This window comes from Fringilla coelebs (assembly GCF_963513975.1).
Source record: "Fringilla coelebs genome assembly, chromosome: 4".
NCBI classification, from domain to species: Eukaryota; Metazoa; Chordata; class Aves; order Passeriformes; family Fringillidae; genus Fringilla; species Fringilla coelebs.
The window spans coordinates 38,539,015-38,561,003 of NC_140032.1; the positions used below are offsets into that span (position 1 = coordinate 38,539,015).

At 38.1% G+C, this 21,989-nt stretch overlaps 1 protein-coding gene across 2 annotated transcripts in view; it reads left to right on the forward strand.

The window, feature by feature from the left end:
• Positions 1-484: 484 nt before the first annotated feature.
• The window catches only part of SPOCK3 (SPARC (osteonectin), cwcv and kazal like domains proteoglycan 3), a gene marked incomplete at its 3' end in the record, with an annotated part of 161,759 nt that continues 140,254 nt past the window's right edge, over positions 485-21,989 (forward strand). Inside the window, exons 1-2 of one of the 2 annotated variants that reach the window (XM_084204345.1) lie at positions 485-553; positions 716-892. In XM_084204345.1, coding sequence (XP_084060471.1) covers positions 716-892 — 177 coding nt within the window. In that variant the 5' untranslated portion in view covers positions 485-553. Of the gene's footprint in view, positions 554-715; positions 893-21,989 lie in introns of those variants that run through there. The other variant, XM_084204346.1, reaches the window with a different exon arrangement.

Here is a 21,989-nt window from a genome sequence, read left to right on the forward strand (position 1 = left end):
ATCACAATGCGCCTCCATCAGCGACCAGAGGCGCCCCGCGAGCTTGTGTCTCTCCTCGTCCCGAAGGCGCGGGAAGTTCTGCCTGTGACCGTGAGTTTTGAAGGATCGTGTCCGCCTGGGGGTTTTCGCCGATCTAACTCGGGGTGCGAGGCGCCAGGGAAGCTGTAGCGAAGTTCCAGCTGCATCCACCCCAACCTGGAGGAGGAGGCGGCGGCACCGCGCGGCCGCTGCGGGGCCGGGCAGGGCTCGGCGGGGATGTGTCGGTGCCGGGGATGTGCCGGTGCCCGCGGATGTGCCGGTGCCCGCGGATGTGCCGATGCTGCCGGCCCCGTGCGGTTCCCGGTGGGAGCGGCGGGCGCGCGCCTCTCCCGGTGCGGCGCGCGGCGCGGCGCGGGGCGGGGGCGGGGCGGGGCGAGGGGCGGGCGGCGCGCGCGGCGCGGGAGCGGGGCGGACGGACGGGCGGCCGCAGACGGCGGCGCGTGCGGGGAGGGAGCGGGCGCGGGGCCGCCTTTCCGGCCGCGGCGAGGAGCGCGGGTGCGGGGCGCGCAGCAAGGTGACGGGCTGGGCAGCCTTCCCTTCCCCTTCCCCCGGGGCGCCGCTTTCAGGTGGGCGAGGGGGCCCGCCGCGGGCGGCTGTCCCGTCCCCCGCCGGCAGCCCCCGGCCGGGGTTGGGCTCCGCTGTGGGTAACCCCCTGCCCGTGTTTCCTCTCGCCCAGATGCTCACGGCAGCGGCAGCCTTGGTGTGCGTGTGTGCAGCAGCCTGGTGCAGCCCGGCGGCGGCGGCGGCGGCCGGGGGCAGACCGGACAGCGGCAATTTTCTGGACGATAAACAATGGCTCACGACCGTCTCCCAGTACGACAAGGAGGTCGGGCAGTGGAACAAATTCCGAGACGTAAGTTCAGCCCTTCCACCCTGCCAGTTGGCAGCCGCGCCCAGCCCGCTCCCGCTGGTTCCGTTCCTGCAGGGTGTAGGGCATCCCTTGGGCAGCGGGGGCTGGGGTACAGCCTCAACTTTCACCCTTCTCCCCGAATTTTAATTCTTAAGTAATTGCCTGCGGCGCCTCGGCGGGGAGGATGGGGGTCCCGCCGGGCAGTTCCCGGTGCGCTCCGCCGCCGAGCGGCCAGGACCGCCTGGCGTGCCCCGGGCCGTGCGGGGCACCCAGCCCGCACTTTGGGGGCCGCGGGGGCCGCTTCCCGCTCTGCGGGGGCCAGGCAGTGGAGGGGGAGAGCCGCGTTCGTCCTCCCGCTGCCCGCCCCGCTGCGGGAAGGGATGCCGTGGGGGGCGCGGGGCCGGGGTTGCCCCGCCGCCGCTCCGCCAGTGCCGTCCGGAACGAAGCCCTCTTCCCTCCCCGGGCACCTGGCAGCGGCGCCGGCCGGCACCGCCGCGTCTCGCCGTGCCCTGTCATTAGTGCCGGCAGGGAGGGCGGGGGAGAAGGGGCAGCGCTCACGGCCCGGGGTTGCGGTGTCGGGGGTGCGGGGCTTCGGCGCAGCGGTGCGCCGTGTCCGGAGCGCCGTGCCTGGAGCTCGGGAGCAGCAGCCCCAGCCTGACCCGAATCTCATCAGTTACGAAACCTGCCGCTGTAAGGTGGCTCTGTCCTCAGCGTGCTTTGCCTGTGCGCCTAGTTCGGGCTGTGTTTGCTGCAAGTTGAGTAAAACGCAACCTATTTTCGAAAGCCGTTCACATTTTTTTCAGTGGAACAGATTTTCTTTGAGCATGCAATATCCTGCGTCCCTTGGTGTCGCTTTTAAAAATCTGAATTCCAACCGTGCAAAATAATTTTCTCTTTTCTTTACTGTTTAACGTACTGGGTTTCGATTTGGTGTAAAGCATTGATTTGGTTTGCAACTTCAGAGGCAACAGGTTTCTTCTGGTTCTGCAGCTTGCTGGTGACTGCGGTTTGCTGTAGCAAACCGAAGTAAATGTCTCTAAGTAGTCTCTGATTTTTCTGAGACCTGGAGTGTCTTGTGATACATGCATTTTCTAGCTTTATATCTGTGGGATGCAAACTTGACTATTTATCTTAAGCTACTGGGAAAGAGCTGCTAGAGTTGTGGGAGAACTTATTTTCACAATAGTTCCTATTAAACAGCATAATTCTGGTGTTAGAGAGCACTTCCAGTCAGTAGTCGGATATTTTTGTTTGTCTTGACTATCTTAAAAAAAAAAGAGCTTAGGTTCATGTGAAACATACCAGTTCAGTATGCTGTGCATTGGGACCTGTGATTTTGGAAAAAAAACCAGAAAACCAACAAAAATCAGGTGCTAGAGAAATGTTCTAGGATTAAAGGCTGCTGCTAGAAAACTCCAAAATACATACATCAGTTATGTTTTGTAATTGGGCAAAGTCATTTATGTAAGGACTAACCTGCAAGGCTGAGGAAGCTAAGTGCTCTCTAATGCCCGTCTCCTGGGTGCCCACTGACGTGCACTGTAATATTGGATATTAGCCAGATAATTTATTCTGTGACAAGTAGGTGTCCCCAAGGGTTTTAAGAGTGACTGCTTTGAGGAATACTGCATACTGATTCTTCTGAGGCAATTTGCAAATATGCTGGCTTATTTTTACACTGTGTAAGTTTTATAAGGCTGGTGCTTCAGTGAAGTGTATGCTTTTATTTCTTGTGCAGCATGCTTATGTCCTATTGATTGGTATCCAGTCTGGAATATTTATTTAACATTACAAGGCTCTCCCTATAAAGTGTGGGTAGTTTTCAGTAATTCATGACATATAACTGTAAACTCCCCTCCAAAATTGTGTTAATCTACCTGTACAAGAATGCATTAGAAAAATATCTTGTAAGAACACTTATCAATTATCATACTTAAATATAACATGGTAGAGGAGCTTTACCATCCTGCATTTTATATAATTAGTAAATTTACTTGTGTGACTGTAATTTGTTGGTTTTGAAATTGTGATTAGCAGTGTGATTAGTGATTCCTAAGTGGCCTCCTGTTTAAGGAACAGGACAGCAGCATTTGAAACATGTAGGGGTAACTGGCTTGTAGAGTTAAAGTCAAGGTATGCAAGGCCTTGTGTTTGTAATTTAATTCTCTGGTCAGAGTAGGATATTTTTTGCAGGCTTTCAGTACCCTACAGATATAAGGGTGAGATGGAATTCTGGTGTGAAAAGAAGTATTTAAAGGCTTAACTTAAGACTTAACTGACAGGACTGATTAATGTGAAAGATAATGACCCTGACTTCTGGCTCATTGGCTCAGTTTCTTAAGAGTTTTAGATCACAGTGAGAAAAAACCTAGTCATTCAGAAAGGGAATCCTTACAGAACCTGCTAAACCAGGATATGATATTTTATTTATAAAAAGCCAAAAGCCAAGCCACCCCCAAACCTAGCTGTCTTAACATACTCTAAAATGTCATTTTTGTCACTAAGTGTTATTAATGTGTGATTACTAGCTAAGATCTTCTCAGTACTTTGTACAGGCAGAGCTGTAACTGACTCTTCATTTCTTTTGAAAGGTCTTGATCATTCTGACAAATCTGTTGGAAATAATGCAGTAGGTCTAGGCAAGAACTGTGCCTTAACATGTAACAGTGGGAAACTAGATGTATGTTAGAGGCTACTTACCTTCCCACTTCTTTTTCTTGAGCAAAAATTGAGAATGGTCTTGTTTCTAAATAGGAGACTTTCCATCTTAAAGATGGGGGAGATGGGACGTGTCAAATATCAACTCCTTTAAGTTGTATGTGCAAGTCAAACCATTTTGGGTTCTATACAAGGGTACATTTATTTTTTTCCCTGAAGTGTGGGGGAGGAAGACTTTTCAACCCCATCTTAGTGCTGCTGCAGTCCAGTTGCTGAGTAGCTGCAACTATTCACATCTGTCAGTAAAATAAGTCACAGGGTTGATGTGTTTGTTAAGGTTTTCCAAGCTGCCTGGTTAGGCTGCTTCAGCAGCCAGTGCTGTCAGGATGCTGGGAGGTTCTAGCCCATGGGAATGTATCCTTGGTTTATTTCAGTCTTGGGAACTGAGGCTTTTCAGTAGATGCTGTTAGGGGTATCTTCTGTATTCGTATTCTGTTATATTGATAATGCTCTGTGGTAATGGTTTTATCTATGATGATAGCACTAGACACTTCATAAATATATATACATATACTGCAGTTTGTCTGAAATAAAGGTTATTCCTTTTGAAAAATGTGATTGAGAAATGGCATTACGTTTATGTTCTCCTACTTTGAACATCCTAAATCTTATCTAGCAAACCTTCATTACTCATAATGCTGTAAATCTGTGGAGAAAAACAGAGTACTGGAATATAGCAATTATTTTATCTTTCTGATTATTTTCCAAATAGTGGTGGTGTTTTTAATCAGAGCAAAACACAGCAGCTTTGTCATTTAAAATAATTTTGTCTTTTTATATCTTTACAGTCAGTTGGACAAAATTGCATACAACTGTAGTTGTCTGTTGTATCACTATCTGAAAATCTTTCAGGCTTTTTTCAGAAGTTTTAATTTTAATTTCTTTAAAATACAATGAAGCAAGATTCTATAGTGTAACTCATTTTAGTAATTGATATTTGTAATGTGTCTTGTGCATTTGTATTCATTAAAAAGCCTGTATTTTATATGGTAAATTTTATTTGCTGCTGGAAGAGAGATGTTGGGTTTAAATTGCTTGTTCGTGATATATACCTTTTCAGAGGTCAAAATTTGATTGCTGTATTTTCAAATTTAAGCTGATAAATGAACTCCACAACTCAGCTGTGTCATAGTGTTGCTATAGAATAGTAGTGCTGGTTGATCATTGTAACCAGCTGCATCATACTATAGTGCTAGCTATCATGCCCCCATCTTAATGCAGTTATCAAGGGTGAAGAAAATAGAAGAAAATTGAACAGACCATAAAACCAATCAGCTAGGAAGATGAAGCTTGCACTGGTACTACTCCTTTTTTTCTCTGCTTTGCTGTGAGGTGTTCTCACATTGACCATTGAATGTATTGCCTTCTACGTGTGGCAAGATTGGGCAGCTTGTGTTGGCTTCCAAGAGGAGTCTTTTGGAAGTATTCAAAGATTATGTTTTTTCAACATTAGTGAAAGCTAAATCTCTGTGTTTGGAGATAAATTGAATATTAGGTCTCCATAGCAATTCAGTAATAGCTAGCATTAATTATTCCTTGTCTGTTTGGAGGTTTAAGGCTTCTCAAAAAGAAGCCTCAGTTAAGCTCCATGCCAACTGTTGTGAGCAGAACCTCTGTGTCAGGATCACAAATACATCTTTGTACAGCTGAGTAAGCCAAAGGCCCTTTTAGAAGGGATTCATCACAAATTCTTTGCACTTCATTGTGGGACTACCATGTAAGCATTTGGAAGGTTTTCATGCTTCCAGAGTTGAGTACCAGTAACTTTACTTGAGGAGGAGGAGGACTTCTGTTCAACAAGATTTTTGCAATAGACAAGAAGCCCTCATAGTTTATGGAGGATCCTAAATGTACTTTAGAGGAAGTCAGTATTTAGGACTGGATAGTGCAGCACTCATGGTCATTTTTTCTAACTCATCTTAGCTCATTAGTTGTAAAAAAAGTTTGGTGGTCTTATTTCTTCAGTACTTTTTATGGTCCAGGGAGGAAAACCTTATTATTGAGTACAGCAGCTCTTTTGCAACATACATATGTTATGATCATGACGTTAGGAGAAAATGGAATTGAAAACATGAAAGATGAGCTGCTTTTTATGTTGCCTTAAACCTAAGTTAAACCAAGATCTTGTAATAACATAAAGTTACTTTTGCAAATAGGGCTTTGAATCTTTTCCATGTGCCACTGTTAGCTGAAACTGGCATTTCAAAAGTAGTGTCAGTCCCTTTTTTTCCATGACTTACTTTGTATGATGAGTTTTATTAATATAGTGAAGGAGGAAAAATTTTGAAGCCTAGGAGGTCTGACAGAATAAGTATTTTGTACCTTCACCTGTAATTACTGCCTTTGAAATGGAGCTAATAAGGACTTGACTGCTCTTTTTTAAACTGTAAAATATGGGAAAGTGTTAGGAATTTGTATTAATTTTAATTAATTACAGAAATTTAAGAAGCTATTGAATTGTTCATAACTTCTAGATTGAATATAACAAATTGTAATGGGAAAAAGGAATGGAAATCTTAATTTTTCCTTTCTTCTGTGTTATAGACAAAGGCATCTAATTTTTATGTGCTTTTAATTCATTCTTGAGTATGGAGAATATGGATTCTTGTTTTCCTTCACAGGATTACTTTTCCTATGGTCTGCTTTTGCTGCCTGTTTCTAGCGCCAAATACTTTTTTTGTCTGAAAAGGCAGAGTGTGCTAATCTCAAACTATTGTTAACACTGAACTCTTAAATGTCTCTTGGAAGGCATTAACTTGGAAGCTCTTTATATAGCTGACGTTTAGAAGTTAAGTAAATGGTAATGTGCTTTTCCTTAGATTGCCCTCATAATCTAAAGTAAAGCTGATAACATTGTTTCATCTTATCTTTATCTCCTTTCTCCGAAGAATAATCTTTATTTTATATGCTGTAGGTTATTTAGTGGCTATGGATACCCAGTCTTCTCTTGTCTTTCCATTAAATCTTATTGGGATTGACTCTAGCCATCTGTGCTTATTATGGTGTAGTATATATAGCTTTGTAATACACAAATAGATGGTAACAGTAACAGGAACTGCATAGGCTTTGTTGGCTTTATACTCAGAAGGGAAAGATGCCTAAGAGGTTTTATAAGGGGTGGCAGAATGTAGAAAACAGTGGATTGAGCAGAATTGGAATATTTTTAGACTGATGCCATTAATCCTTTCTTCCTCTCTCCTCTGTTTCTATTAATTCGTGGTAATTGAAGCATTTGATGTAACTCTCTGCAGAAGAGAGAAGTAATAGCTTGGATTAGTACGTTTGCAAGTGTTGGCCAGTTTCTGAGTGCGACTCCTCTGACTGAGTTGAAGCAGTCCTGTGTTGTTTCTGTGTCATGTCCATGTTGTCATGACTCCTGGTGTGTCCATGTTGTCCCTGCACGCCCTCCCTTCCCTGCAAGATATGCTCGAGGAAAAAAGAAAATCTTTCAGCAGCTTTTTGGAACCCAGCTTTAGAGCAACTCCCGTGTATTCAAGCCTAAGGAAGCTTTTATTCTAACCACGGTATTTCTATCACTTTTTTATCAGGGTTGAAAAAGTACTTCAGTAAAATAGCTGTAGTTTTGTTTTGTGTTGTTTCTAATGTAGACTTTAAAATTTTTTGATATTGATTTTGGAATGGTGTTTCCCCTATTGCTTGTTGCTTTTCTATTATCCTATTTGTCTCAACTTGACATATTTTAATGTCTTAGTAACTATTGAACGTTTCCTTTTCTGCATCTCAAAATCCTACTATGCCTAATGCTAAAAATCTTGCCTGTTTGCTTTAGAAACAAATATTATGGAGGCAATGCTAGTAAATGCCAGCATAGGGGATTGTATTAAAAGTTTTTGGAATTTTCACATTTCTTGAAATTTTATTTCTGAAAGGTAAAAGTTATTGGCTTGTTATATCAGTGATCAGAGCTCCTCTGGGCATTCTTACCTTATTTGAACAATCTTTAGTTATTTGTTAGGTTTTTTTTTTATGATTTTCACTTCTACTTTCCCGTTTGACCCTGATAGATGACAGTAGGAAAAATTATGTAGGAATTAATGATGTACCTAAAAAGGTGGTACAGTTTAAGGTAGTAACCTTGGACAGGACACAAGGAGAGATAGAATGACATTATAACCCATGACAAAGCTTTTCACTTTATGATGAAGATGTGGTATCACTGCTCTGTTACTGTATTTGCAAGTGGCTGCTTTAACAGAACACATGGGAGAATGGGTTTAAAAGATTGAAATCATTCAAACTTTTTGGTACTTTACTACTTCCAGAAGGTTTTATTTTAATATGTTGTTATTAAAGACTATCCAGTGCTTGACATTTTGCTGCAGAAAGTCCTTATGAACTAACTTTTGAATTTTCTCATGTGATACATAATCATTGACTCAGAAGAGACTGTCAGTTTGCAGGTTGTTCAGTATTTCTCTAAAAAAGTCTGCAAGTCATCAAACAATTTTAGGTGGTGCACTTACACTGGGGCCTATATGCAACTGAAAACAAACTCCTTTGACATTTTTGAGCTTGCTCTTGATGATAAAATTCATTCCAGTTGTTAAATCTTTGTAGCATAACAGTGAGGAGTACAGAACTTACTCCTTGTTACATGCTACAGCATGTGAAAAATGATCTGTGTTCTACCAGCTATTCATTAAAGCAGCAGGAAGTTATTAATATGAAGAGTGTGGGGATCTATATTTAATGATGCATATATGTTTTGAGGATTTGGCAGGGCTTGTGTTGGTGACTGAAGCATCACTTTAGGAGAAAACTCAAGCAGTGATTCTTAGAAGTGAAATCAATAGATTGCTAGGTAAAGGAGCAGTGACAAGAATCCTCTGTATAATGTGGCCTTCCAGCCTTTTGCAACAGAGTAAGTTAACCACTTTAGTCAGATCAGAAAGTCCCTGTCAAGCTCTGGGAATTCTTTGTATTCATAAAGTTTAGGGCCAGAGTAGACCATTGGATCTGACAACATGCTTGCCTGTGTATAGTGGCTTGTTTACTTATATCCTTACAGATTATATTGCGCCCAAAAGTTCTACCTTGACAAAAGCATTTCAGATTTCAGCAAACTTTGTGTGCTACTGGCACAGATTAAGGTTTGCTCTCTAAGGCCTGCATTGTGAGGGAATTAATTAGCTGCAATATTCCCAGATGATCTAGGCAACAGATTTATGCTGTTTAGCAGAAGAATAAAGAAGACCACCGTTTAAATTCAGGTTGGTCTGATCTGGAAGTGTTTCCTTTTTGGCCCAAATATGAAATGACTGGAATAAGTGCTTGATTTTTCTTTTGCTAATTTGCTGTTTAAAAGGGCTTCTTCTCTAGCATCTTCATAGAATTTTCTTGTGCACGTTGTCAATAAAAGCCAACTGCTTTTATGTTTAAAAATCACAGTTGATGTTGGAACTTGAAGCAAGCCAATTCAAATCTTAAGGAAGATAGAGAAATGGCTTCAGAATTTTCATTAAGATAGTCACCAGGACACGTACTTTTAATCTGGTGTTCAAGTCTTTAAGCATATTAAGAAATAGGTAGGCAATCTTGTTTCCAACATCCAGGAGCAAAAAATGAATGGGAAGAGCTCCTACTTTACAAAGCCAGCCAAGGGCTGTCAGGTTGCTCACTGTAGTGCATATAGTGCACAATATTTAATATGTGAACTGGATTAAAGCATACTAACTACATAACTATTTTTCTAAATTGTACTCAATTGAGCATTTCTCTCTTAAACTCTTAACTGTTCAATTTTTCATACATGTGCTTATTTTTACAGGTGTATATATTTAACTTTAGTCAGGACTTCTTGGTAGGTAGTTACAAGGTCCTGTTTTGATGAACTCTGGTACTTGGGGCATGAGGGGACAGAATTTTTTTACACTATTAAGAAAAAGCCTCAATTATGTTAGAAAAAAAAGGCAATTGATTCCACCTGTGATATCCACTGGTATTCATGGGCTCCTCAGATGAAAATATCCTCTCAAAGCATGCAGGGATATATGCCCAAAACTGCCTTGTAGTTCCTGTAAGTAATGTCTTAGCCAATTTAAGTGTAACATGATTATGAATCATGAGATTTCTCGCTGAGATCTGCGGGTGTAGTCCCATAAGGATGGAGAGGGAGGGATATGCAGAAGTAGAATTAACCATGTAGATTTGTACTGAGTGAATAAGATTGACAAATAAAATCTCAAAACATTTCAATGTTTTTCATAAGTACTGAATGTGGATTTATAAACTGGGTTGGGTTCCACACAGTGGTAGAACTGTGGTTTGGACAAAAGCTACCATACCTTTCTGTCTTTGCATGCTTTTACATATGCTGAATGTTTACAATTCCTATCTTTCCTTTTTTCATTCCTGTGCAAAAATGATAGTTTCTTAGGGCATATGAAACTATCACTTTTTTACCTCCAAGCTTTCTAGATTTGGATTGTAGCACAGTCTGTAAGTAGAATTCTGACATTTTTGAGTAACATAACCCATTGGAGACAATGACATTTTTTCCCCCAGAAGGTTCTAAAGTACTGATATTAGAGAGTATTTGATGTCCAGCACATGGAAAAGTTGAGCTGCTTTGTTGAGTTGAGGTGGTTTTGTTTGTTTTTTTTTTTCCAATAAGTGAATGAGGCCATGTGTGTGGGAGGGCATACACATGCGTGTGCTAACTGGTACCTCAGATCAATAAAAATGTAAAATGATTTTACGCTGTCTCTCCCTCATTCTGAAGAGCAAAATACCTCAAAGAATATTAGAAGTATTTTCTAGGTCCAACTCCACCATGTCTGTAGTTTTATCTCACCATTTGATATCCCATTGACTGCAGATCATTTTTGGATATATCCTGAAGGTGACATGGGTTTAACAATGTTTGTGGTGTGCAGAATGAAATAATTCTGTATTCATGTCTCAGATTTGTGAGGCAGTTATATGCAATAGTTTCAGCTCACTGACTGGAATAACTACATCTTTTTTTACATTCCTATAAATACCACGTAAGAACAGGCAAGTATCTCTACAAACATATAGAGATTATCAAGAAAATGTTTGTTTGAACTCCAGCTTCTCCAAGAAAGGTGGGAGAAGTTATAAAAATAATACTTAAAGAAAATGTGAGAAATTATTCCATGAAGCAAAGCTGATGTTGATTCTAACAGTGCTTATCTGATTGTAAAATGTGATAGCATCCTACATAGTCAAGGTTTTAAAAAGATCCTTCTTGTCAAACAGTTACTCTTTTAGCTGGAAAGTAAGTGAATCTTGAACTTTTTTACAATTGGACTGTGGCTTTCCAGTTTGAGTGTAGTTGAATTGTTCAGCAGCATGAACGCTAGGAAATCTTTTTCCCAAAAATATTGTAAATGCTGTCAAACATTATTAATAATAAAGAGTTCATCTGGTTAGTAATATCTGTTTAGTGCTGCTTCTTCTACAGATAACTATGCTTTTTATTCTAATGCAGATAAAGGTTAGTAATTCGTACATGCTTAATTACCAGATACAATGATCCTGCTCTTGCTTTGTTATATCAGAAAGATGGTTTTTTTAAAATTACCCAAAAAATTACCAGTTGAAGCTAAAATTTCTATAGCTGTAAAATTTTTCACAGTATTTATACAACTGAGTTACGATATGTCAATGTGCATCGTTCATTTATACTGCAATAAAACAAATTAAAGCTTGAAAATGAAGTATTTTCAGATTTGACAAGTTAATTTTTCAGTTGTGTTAACTTAGGTGGCTGTAGCCAAACAGCTTGCTCATTAGACCAAAAAACATGCCAAGAGTAATCAAGCATAGGCATGAAACAAAAGACATTGTGATGTATTATTTTATGTCTTGTGTTGATCAAGAGATGTGGTTGATTGAAGGAAAATGAAGGAAAAGAGAGAAAATAATCTTCATAATGCTGAATTAATGATGATTTCGAATGGATGTGTAGTCAACCAACCCTATAATGTCTGAATTGTTAAAGGAAGTTGTTTAAATAGTGTATTTTTAAGGAGTTTCTCAGAAAGTGAAACATTTCTCCTCGGAGATTTAGGGTTGTTTTCTCCATTTTATCAAATCTTAGCAGTGGGTTTCTCTGGGATGGTGCTGTGTTAGACTGGATCAGAACCTGGTTTGCAGGGACTCTTGTCTAATGGAGGTCACTGAGGATATGTTCTGTGATGTTTGGGAGAGGTGGAACTTTGCCAGTCTGCTTATTTGAAATCATTATTTGACCATAAAGTCTGCAAAACAGGCTTCTGGATATATTTTGCACCTTTGAAAAGTGGAAAGAAACCAGACTTGAACTGGAAAACCAACTAAGTCATCCATCCAATAAGTCCTTTACATTAGAAAAACCTCTCTAGTGGTATAGAGTAGTGTAAATAACAAGATTATTGCGTGGGATTTTTTTCCTTTTATTTTTAATTTTGCTTTTATAGGTATATGAGAATTACAAGTCCGCTGGAATTTATGGAGTACAATGAAAACATTGTTTCTTTATTTTGTTAAGTTACCATAATTGAAAGGGGATTTTATTTTCCTTTTCAATAAATTATTTTCTTGAATAAGTTGTTATTCTACAGCTCATCCCCCCTGCCTCCCTTCAGCCATTTGCAAGGTGTAGGTACAAAAAAAATCTTTAAGTTTCACTGATCTGAATCAAAGTATTTCAATTTGGCTATTTAATCTTCTAGGATTTCTGTTTGTCTATTTAAAGTCTGTGTCTGATTGATTTGCTGCATTGCTTCATGGAAGTGTAGGTGCCTCTGAGCTGCCTTTACATGCCCAGCTCCTATCCTACAGTGAATTGCAGATTGTATGATCACTCTGCTTTCCCCTGCTGCTGAATCACATGTTGCACTGTGCAAAACAGCACAGAAAGTCAACTAAATTGGAGGGTGACAGTTATGAAGTAGAAATAAATAAAGTCAGACAAGCATTAAAAAAGCTGCACAGTGCATAGCAAGACAATATTTCTGAGGCAAGATTTTCATCCTCTATCAGAAAGGCCATTTATATAGATAATAATATTGTTATAAACTAAAGCTAAGTAACCTATTTTTTCAGAGGTATTGAAGCATCTGTTGCATGGCTTAATTCTGTGGAAAGTCACAGGGTTGATGGCAAAACAAAGTACTGGGGTGGATTTACACAGTAGCTGTTTTTTTCATCTGGTGCTAGAGTAGATTGATCATCTGGCATCGTTAATTCTTAGATGTCCCAGCTAAGGTACAAATCTGTAGGTAGAACAAGTCAAAACCAGGTTTAGGCAAGATATACTATTGTATAACTCGATTTTTAAAAGTTTTTATTTAATCTCTGTTCACATTATGGTATATCCTGCTCATTTCACTTGTCTTAAGTGAAGTTCTGTTATACCTATCTCAGATTTATTTTCTTAATAAATTACTCAATCATTTGATGTTCCTACCATTTGTATTTTCCCCATATCTTTATTCAGAAATCTGCAAAGCTGTTTGTTATTTCCCTCCTTGACTAGGCAACACAATGGATTGTTTGTGTGTAAATATTTTCGCTAAAATTGAAATATTTTGTCACTTTCCTTTTATGACATTCACCAGAAAATTAGAAATGAGGGTGGGATGAAATGGAAGTCAAAATTTTATTGCTCTTATATCAGCTGTAGGGATTTACAGCAATTATTTTATCCATGTGGAGATTTCTTTGATGCTGGTCACAGTGATAAATGTCCCTTTCTAGGGAACCTTTGCACCAGGTTCAAGTCCCTGGTCAGTCCCATAAACATCTCAAGTGTTAGTGTTACTTGGAGTCTCCAGGCAAGAACCAGTGATTTTTTGCTTTTTCTACACCAGTTTATTTTTATGTATTTGGTATGACAGAACTGGAAAAATGGATGAAGGAGCAATTTCTTCCTTTTTCAACCTGGTTCTGAATAACCAAGATCACTCCCATTTTAAACAGTTAAATGCATGAGACTATAAACTCTGAAACTGAAGGTCACCAGCACCAGCCATCCTTGGGGGCTGGAGTTAGTGAGCATGTAAACTGCCTGCCCTCCCTGCCCCTGGATGAGTGGAAAGCTGGGCAGTACAGTTGCATTGTATCAGAAATAGAACATCGTATCTAAAAACTCCAGTATCAATTCAGAATTCCGGATCTTATCACTTAGGCCATGAATTTGGAAGATTTTTTTCTCTTATTCTATTTTTTGTCCTTTCTGACAAGTAGACTGTATAAGTCTGGAAGTCTTCCTGCTTTCCTCCTTCAATTTCAAGTTTCTTTAAAAAGGATTTGAGTGAATGGTGTGTTTGCTGAAGTTAAATGTCTATAACAAGAATCTGTTTTATTTGTGAGTGCATTCTATGAAATTTGACTGTGACTCTTGAGATAATGCTTCCTTGCTTTTCAAAATACAGGTGCTTTCATATTTTTGTCATTTGGTGGGGGTTTACTTTCTGGTTTTATTATTCATTTAGAAGGAATTACGTAGCTAATTTTTATTATAAACCAGGGCAGTTTGGCACAGAAAATGTCCTGTACAAGTGTAGATTTTTTCACTGGGACAAAGGTTTAAGAAGTAATCAAGTTGTAGGGGATTAAAAAGAGGTTATGGGTTTTACTCCAATAGTGTAAAATTAGTTTAAGGACTTGTTACTGTTTTTGAGCTGTGTATTGCTGTTCTGAGTTATTTTTGGCTTGAGTTGTTAGGAACAGGTATTTGTAATGACTGGCTGCCAAGTAGATTTGTAGGACAGGGAAGAATTCTGAAAGCTTCAAACACTGTATTAGCTTTCTGAGAACAGTTTGTGTTAAAAAATAACATGAATATGAAAGAATTATTCCATATTGTCCTTTGATTTACTATTTCTCACCTAGTTCTTTTTCATTGCTCAATTTATGTTGTTTTCTCTCTATTTACTTTCTTGCTCATAGCAATTAAATCAGCATTCTTGGGAGAAAGCTTAAGAGCAATTTAGAGGGTTTGTGAAGAAAAATCCCTGGTTTATTATCATATGAGTATTATTTCATGATTTCTTCTGAGAATGGAGCAGCACAATTTGTGAGCAAATATTCAGCCAAAGGCATTTAAGTACCCATTCTTACCCTATGGATGTCTAGTTGCCCTCTATAGGCAGTCTACTGTGTGTTTGTTTGGAGCAGTGGAATTTATGTGATTCTTTTGCTAGATCAGATTCCAATTTCTAGGAGTCTGTATTTTACTGCACTAAAAACAGCTTGCTTATTTCCTTAAATCACTTAGTAACCTGATGAAAATAAGACTGAGTGCCAAGTCTTAAATTTCACAGCAACCATTACTGTTCAAACAGGTTAAGTGCATCGTGACATATCAGTGATGAAATGGTCAAGAATAATGATTTGCTAATATAGCATTGTAAAGGTTTTATTATAAAGATTCAATTTTCAAGTCCAGTACCATGGACCAATACTGGGATAGGTTGGTATCAGTCTTAGAGGGGATCTGACACTGGATTTCTCAGTTGAACCAAACTGACTGCAGTCATCCTAGTTAATCAGCACTGGGACTGATTTCTGCATACTGAATTTGAATGTCTCACATCTGGAGTGCTCTGTGTTCTATCCAGCAAAGAGTTTAGGTCTGTGGCTAATGTAAGCCTGTGAACAAGCTTCCTGTGAAATCACTTGTTGTAATTCCATTAAATAAGATTATTAATTTGTTTTGAGATTGTTACTGTCTGGCCAGTTTCTGTTTTTGCTGTTCATTCCAAAAGTGTGGGGTTGTTTTTTAAAAGAAGAAATGGTTGAATTGTTTTCTTTTCATAATGCCTTACTGGTGGGTTTGATATGACAATATTACTTGGACATTTCAGAAGGTTAAGATCTGCCACTTTGGAAAGATTAATTGTAGCACCAGTTACTTTGACAGCCTAATTCACATTTCATACACACATAAAAAGGAAATACGATAAACTGTTGAACTACTGTAGTGTCTGAAATGATTTGGTTCTTTTTTAAGAAAATGTTAAAACCACTGGATTTTTTGACCACTGAAACTTGCAACCTTCTTTCAAATAAAGTTTCTTATTACTGATGTAGTGTAAGTACCCAAAGCATAGAATTTGTGGAGGGATCTGCTGTGCAGGAGCAAAAAAATGTTAGTGTCAGGTGTGTGAAAACATGTAGATTAATTTTTAGGTTGTTATTTGCAGGTATAACTAGCCTGAGAAAACACTATCCTTTTCAATTTTTAAAAATTTATTCAAGAGGAATATACATCCAGAAACCCAAAATATTTTCAGTTGTTAACGTAGTTTATCTTATTTGGACATGTTTCAAAATTTTATGTTAAACAGTAAGTCTAAAAGTAAGATTGTGTTAGAATTTACGATGGTATTCAGTTTCTGCAGCTTCAGCTATGTATCCCATCTTTTCAGTGTACTCTTCTGTGCCTAAAATTTCTGTATTTCCTTTGTATCTGGACACAACCACTCACCCCTTCCTGTGACGTAGCTCTTTTTAAGTTAAACATTTCTGTAACACAAAAATCAACAGTTTATTTTGAACACTGGCCCACAGTACATGAATTATAGAACTTGCCTTTTTTGTTAACTTGTTCTTCTGCAGATGTGTTTTTATTGTAGGTCTTTCACAATAACTTGCTGAAGAATAAGCACTAACTAATCAAGAACAGCAGAAATCAAGAGCATGACCTCAATTTTTTTTATATCCTAGGGGAGCACTTACTATATGAAATGTAACTTGAATATCATGAACTATGGGCCAGGTGTCTTTTAGCAGCCAACTCCTGTAGTTTATGTGCTTGCATTCAGCTAGAGCTGCTACTCTGAAAACACTATTCTGAAATAGATTTGTATGTTTTCTGAGTATCTAGGGAAAGTTTTGTGTTGGTAAGAAATTGTTTCAGGTTCTGTAGGGCTATTGATGAATCCAGCAGAAGATGAAAGTAGCTTTAAAATTGAACACGTGTAGAAAGCACTCTGTTTCTAGATAGAAAATAGCCTTATCCAGTGGGATTTCTGTATTGCTTTCTTATAAAATGTGGAGTTTTTGATGTAAAATTAATTATTTTCAGCAGATCTGATGATTTTCACTAGAATGTTTGAAACTGTACACAGTCAATTTGTCTTCATTAAGGCTTTTTTTGTAGGAAATGAAGTTAGAGGAACATGGTATGGAAAGTTAGTTGCAAGCTCGTGGACTTGTAGTATTAACTGTTACACAGCACTATCTGTGAGGAAAAAAATATCACCAGAAGTGCTGTTTGTCTGTGAAAGGTTCTCATGGGTTGTAGTGAATTCAAGGTAGAACTCTGACCTAAGAACAAAAATGGTGTACTGTATCAGACTCTTGAAAAAAAACCCCTCTAAAACACCAGATGGAACGAAATGTGTGGTGTACTGCTCTGTGTGAGTGCTGTTAGGCACTTGCAGCTCTCACAGTTGTTTCACAATGCCACAGTTTATTTGTGGGCAGCGTGTTTCTCGGTGGTTTCTGTCTGTACCTTGCTGCCCCATAGCACTGATTTGGAACAAAAGTGTCATCCTGCAGTGTGGTTTGACAATGGGTGTCGTATTTCTTGATGGATTTTGATGATATGTAGAGATGTATGTCATTCTTAGCTTGTATTTTAAAAATGCCCAAATGAACCAAATGACTAAGCAACCAATGAAGCAGCAACTTGCTGTGTGTAATTAAGTTTTCTTGTAATTAAGTTTGCATTTGGATTTAGTTGCTTGGTGAATAATTCTTTAGCATACCTAGGCTATTTAAAGGGATGAAATAAATATGCTTAGTATTTTCTTTCTGGTTTTAAGACGTAATTTCATATACTTTACATCTTCATATATTTTACTGTTAGTTTTTGTTGGTCTGCTACAATGTTTTTCATATCTTTGTGTCTTGTGTTTACTTTCGTGTTGCTTTATTAGGTAACTAATGGAACAAAAGAAGCTGAGTGCTTCTCTGGGGGAAACAGGAAAATAAAATGTTGATATATATATACAACAAGCACTAGAAGGATATGCTCACTGATGTAAAAAATTATAGCAACGGTATGGCAATTTCTTCATAGCTGGATTTTTAAAGCCAATGTTAGGTGTTTTAGATTTATTTAGGAGCAAAAGAGCAGGGCAAATATGGGTCTGTTTGCAGGAGGAGCGGGTTTTTCATTTTTTATTGTGTGCATATATATGCACATGGTGGATTTTTTTGGTATAAAATTCCTTTGACTGTTAACTGTAGGTCTGAGACATTGATATTCTTCTCTCTTTTTAGACTGCAAGAAGAAAAAAGATGAGGCTGGATGCTCATTTTTTCACCTTCAGTAATTCTAATTACAGAGCTAAACTTGAGGAAAGGCTGGTGTAGGTTCTTTTCATTGTATACATTGCCACATATGATGTGGCATAAATTAAGTTTGTAGGAAAATTAAAAGCTTTTTTATTTGTTTGGTTTTATTGTTTTTTTTTTCTTTTTCTTGCAGTCAAAAGTTAGAAGTTTGCATTGTTTTGTTTTAAAAGGACTCTTGAAAAAATACTGACTTGTTAAGCTGTCATGTTTATAATTAAAGCTCTTGTCTCATGTAGAAATATTTCATTTGAGTTGTGAATACCATGAAGAGTTAAATCACTTTGTGATAAATCAACAGCATATTATCCTTGCTGTATCAATTATAGTGAGTAAAGAGAGAACCTTGGAATAAATTTTCTCTCCAAATGGAAATGGAAGTTCTTACTAAAACTATTCTTTGTTTAAAAAAAGTATTTGTCATCAGGGCATCTGTCGCTCCTATGGGTATTAATTTCTACTAAGTACTTTTTCTATCAGTGATGGAAATACATCTTTGAGTTTCGTGTTGAAGAGTTACAGAAACAGGTAATATTTTTCTGAAGTAAGAGTAATCTTTTAAATTGAGTCCTGATTACAAAATTACTATCAACAACTGGTATGTGTATATGATGATTAATGTAAAATAAGTAGTTATAGAGAGCAAATGCTTTAGCTGTTCCTTCTGGTATCTCCCTGTGGAGAGACTAAAGGTGCATCTAGGTGGCAAAATGCTCTCAGGAGATGCATTTAACAAGGGAGGCTATGGAGACAATAATAACAATAATATAGAAATAGCATAGCTCTAGTAATGCAGGGCAGTCAATAAGCAAGTTTATCTTATTTCTGAGCAATGCCTAAAAAAGCAATATATACTCACACTTCCAGTGATTTTGGTATTTGAATTTGGTGTGCAGAGGTGATTTGAATGAATCTGTGTGGTACTTTGAACAAAATATGTAGTTTTACATATTTGACGTAAATATGCACTTTTTTTTTGTAAAAGTGCTTAAGTGCCTTTGTATAAAGTAGCTTAATATGAACCTCATTTTTACCACCCTGAAGTGCAAACTTAATGCAGAACAGTTAGCCAGCTTGCTTGTAGGCAGGAGTTAGTCCATTGAGCTTATTTTTGAACAACAGCCACTAAACAATTGTATGTATTGCTGCTGCTTTCCAAAACCAAAAAAGGTTCAGTGGCAATGTTGTAAAAGTAGGTTGTTGGTGTGCAATTATTTGGAGGCAACTGAAAATCACTGCTGTTATTAAAAGCATTCCAAATATATTTAGCTTATTCATTGTTAAACCTGAAACTTGAAAAAATATTTCGGTTGTTGATGTCCTGTTTTTTTTTACTTGGTAACTAAATTTTAATTCAAATGAAACAGAAAAGAAAGTTTTTTAAAGAATGTATTTGACACATTTCAGATTTTTTTTTTCTTTCAGTAATGCTTTAGATCTCTCCAAAGGCTTATGAGTATCAGAGAAAGAGCCCATGCAGATCAGGGACTCTTTTTACTAATGCTATTCATAAATCAGCTACACTGCTACAGAAATTTTGGTATTTCAGCTGGGACTTAATTCAGGACCCCTAAAAGTTTAGAAGTGTCTATCTTTTGATTTTCAGAGTGCATTTTTTCTTTGACTCTTTTTATTTTATCAACTGAAATAGGTATGAGAAGAGGAAAGAGTCCTTAACTTGTGGGGGAAATTTAATTAGGCAATTTTTTGGCTGTGGTTAACCTCACTTCTTAGGTAAAGAATGAAGAGCAAGGAGAATGATTAAATTGAGAGAGGAAAATAAGTGTGCACGCACCAAAAACATTAAAATAGAAGGGAGAGATGGTTTTTTCCTTGTCTGTTTCTGACAGTGATTGGAGAGAGGACAAAACTTCATACTGAGTGAAAGCATTGTTTGAGATGTTCATATCCTCTGCTACGTATGCACATAATATTTAAGCAATTTGCCTGTTGAGCATCAACTTGGAGCAGCCTCTTCCTGTTGATGGGTTTTTTCAAGGTTCTCAAAGATAAAGCAGCATAAGGGAAATTGGCATGTGTTCAAATACTATTAGAGGTGTAATTTAATTTGCTTAAGGCTATTGCATCTCCCCTTTTCCTGTAAGGCTAGATGAGGAGCTCGACCCCAAAGTACCAAAATGAAAGATCACAGTTAGAAAAAAGCAGATGATTGAGATTGGATATTGTTATCACTGTTCCATGACACTTTAATGTTATAAGAGTATTTAAGGCAAGCTTAAGACTCCTCAAGTGTGTACATAATAGTCTTGGTAGGATTTCTGTTAAAATAGGAGGTATTAGTTAATATGAGAGTAGCCTATCTACTTTGTTAGCTGTGGTCCTGTACGTTAGACTCCGTTTTCCTTTTTTTTTGTGAACTGTCTGGAAATGGAGGAATTAGTAAGACTTTTAAGGCTTTTAAGCCTTTCAGCATTGATTAATGTGACAGCTGGAGAGAGAGAAATTTTGCTAAAGTTTTTCTCCTGAAAGGTCATCCCTTTTCCACCTAATTTGAGCTGTAATTAATAGGAAGAGTTGTTTAAAATGGATACTATACTTGTGTAAAAGGGCAAATCTGCTGAGTAAAAATTCTGCTTCCCAAGTGCCTGAGTTTCTTTCTCAGGAGGTGTTTCTTCACTTTTCCTCCTTGTAGAGCCTTTTAAAACTATACCTAGATTTCTTTCTCCCTCCATCAGAATCACTGAGAATACAGTCTAGGCAGGAGTAAATTGCTAGCATTATCATCAGAGGAATGAAAAGACTCCAAGCTCTAGATGGCCATGTTATTTTTGCTGACTGGCTGTTAGCATCTCTGCCTTAAATCATCATGTGGTGTGTGCAAGGTCTGGGCTCTGATCCTGTGCATCTCTAACCCCGGATCTTGGTCTGGAAGTGTGCACCTAAGTACAGCTGCAAATAGTAAATACTTGACTTACTTTGGTTATACCAAGATATGAATATTTGACCAATGTTTCTGTCTTTCCTGCTCTTGAATTTCTTTCCTGTCTCCCTCCCTATTTCTTGCATGATGATTTTTTTTTGGTCATTTACATGATCACACGTGGCAATGATCAGTTGGCAGAAATTTGTCGTGTCAAATTTTCCAGTGCTGAATAATTCTTGGTAGGATTGCTCTAGATAATTTCCACTGTAGATATCTATTACTCTATTACCCTACAATAATTTGTTGTCTTTTTCCATAGCTATGAATGTAGTCTTCATGGAGGAGTTTTGCTTTAATCTGAAGTCAATTACCTGGAAACTTTATGCATTATGTGCTAGGGTAAAAGAAAGTCCTGTGATAAGGCAAGAAAAGAGTTTAATTTTTTTTCAGAAAAGTTTTGGTAAAGAATAGAAGTGAAGAAAGAAAGCTGTCCTTTTCTATAGCCCATCATGACATCTGTCATTGTTCATGTCTTTGCCATTGGGATACAAATCCTTAAAAGCTGAGAAAAAGGAAAGAAACAGTTCAAGAGAAGTTTTGATAATAAGAATGCTGCTTTTCAACAATGTCAGGATATTGTGCAGATCCTCATGGATAGATACATGTATCACCTTAATAGTGGAAAAATTTTGAGAGATCTTCTTTGTATAATTTGCATATCTTTGTGTTAATTTTTCTGTTAAATTTATTACTGGGCAAGAAATAAAATTAGGAAAAAATTAGAAATAAAATTATGGCTTTTGTTGAACTAAGAAGAATATTCAGTGCTGGGACACTTACCTTGGTTCCTTAAACAACCAGGAATTTCTTTCCCCTTTTTATCCTTACCTGATTTCTGTCCTTACATTTCAACTATTTCTTTTTCAAGTCTTGTAAATTATGAATATTATTTTCACCAGCACCTGGGGCTAGACATTAATTTGTGTTTCCTAAGGAATAGAATGTAAATTAGATATTACCATGTTACAAGTTGAGATAATGAATTGTTTTGCCTAGAAAAATATCAACATTAAAGATTTTTCAACAGTTTTTTCAGAGAAAAAAACCTCAGCTGTAAATGTACTATTTTTGCTAGCTTGCAGAAATGGAGGTTGGATCAACTTC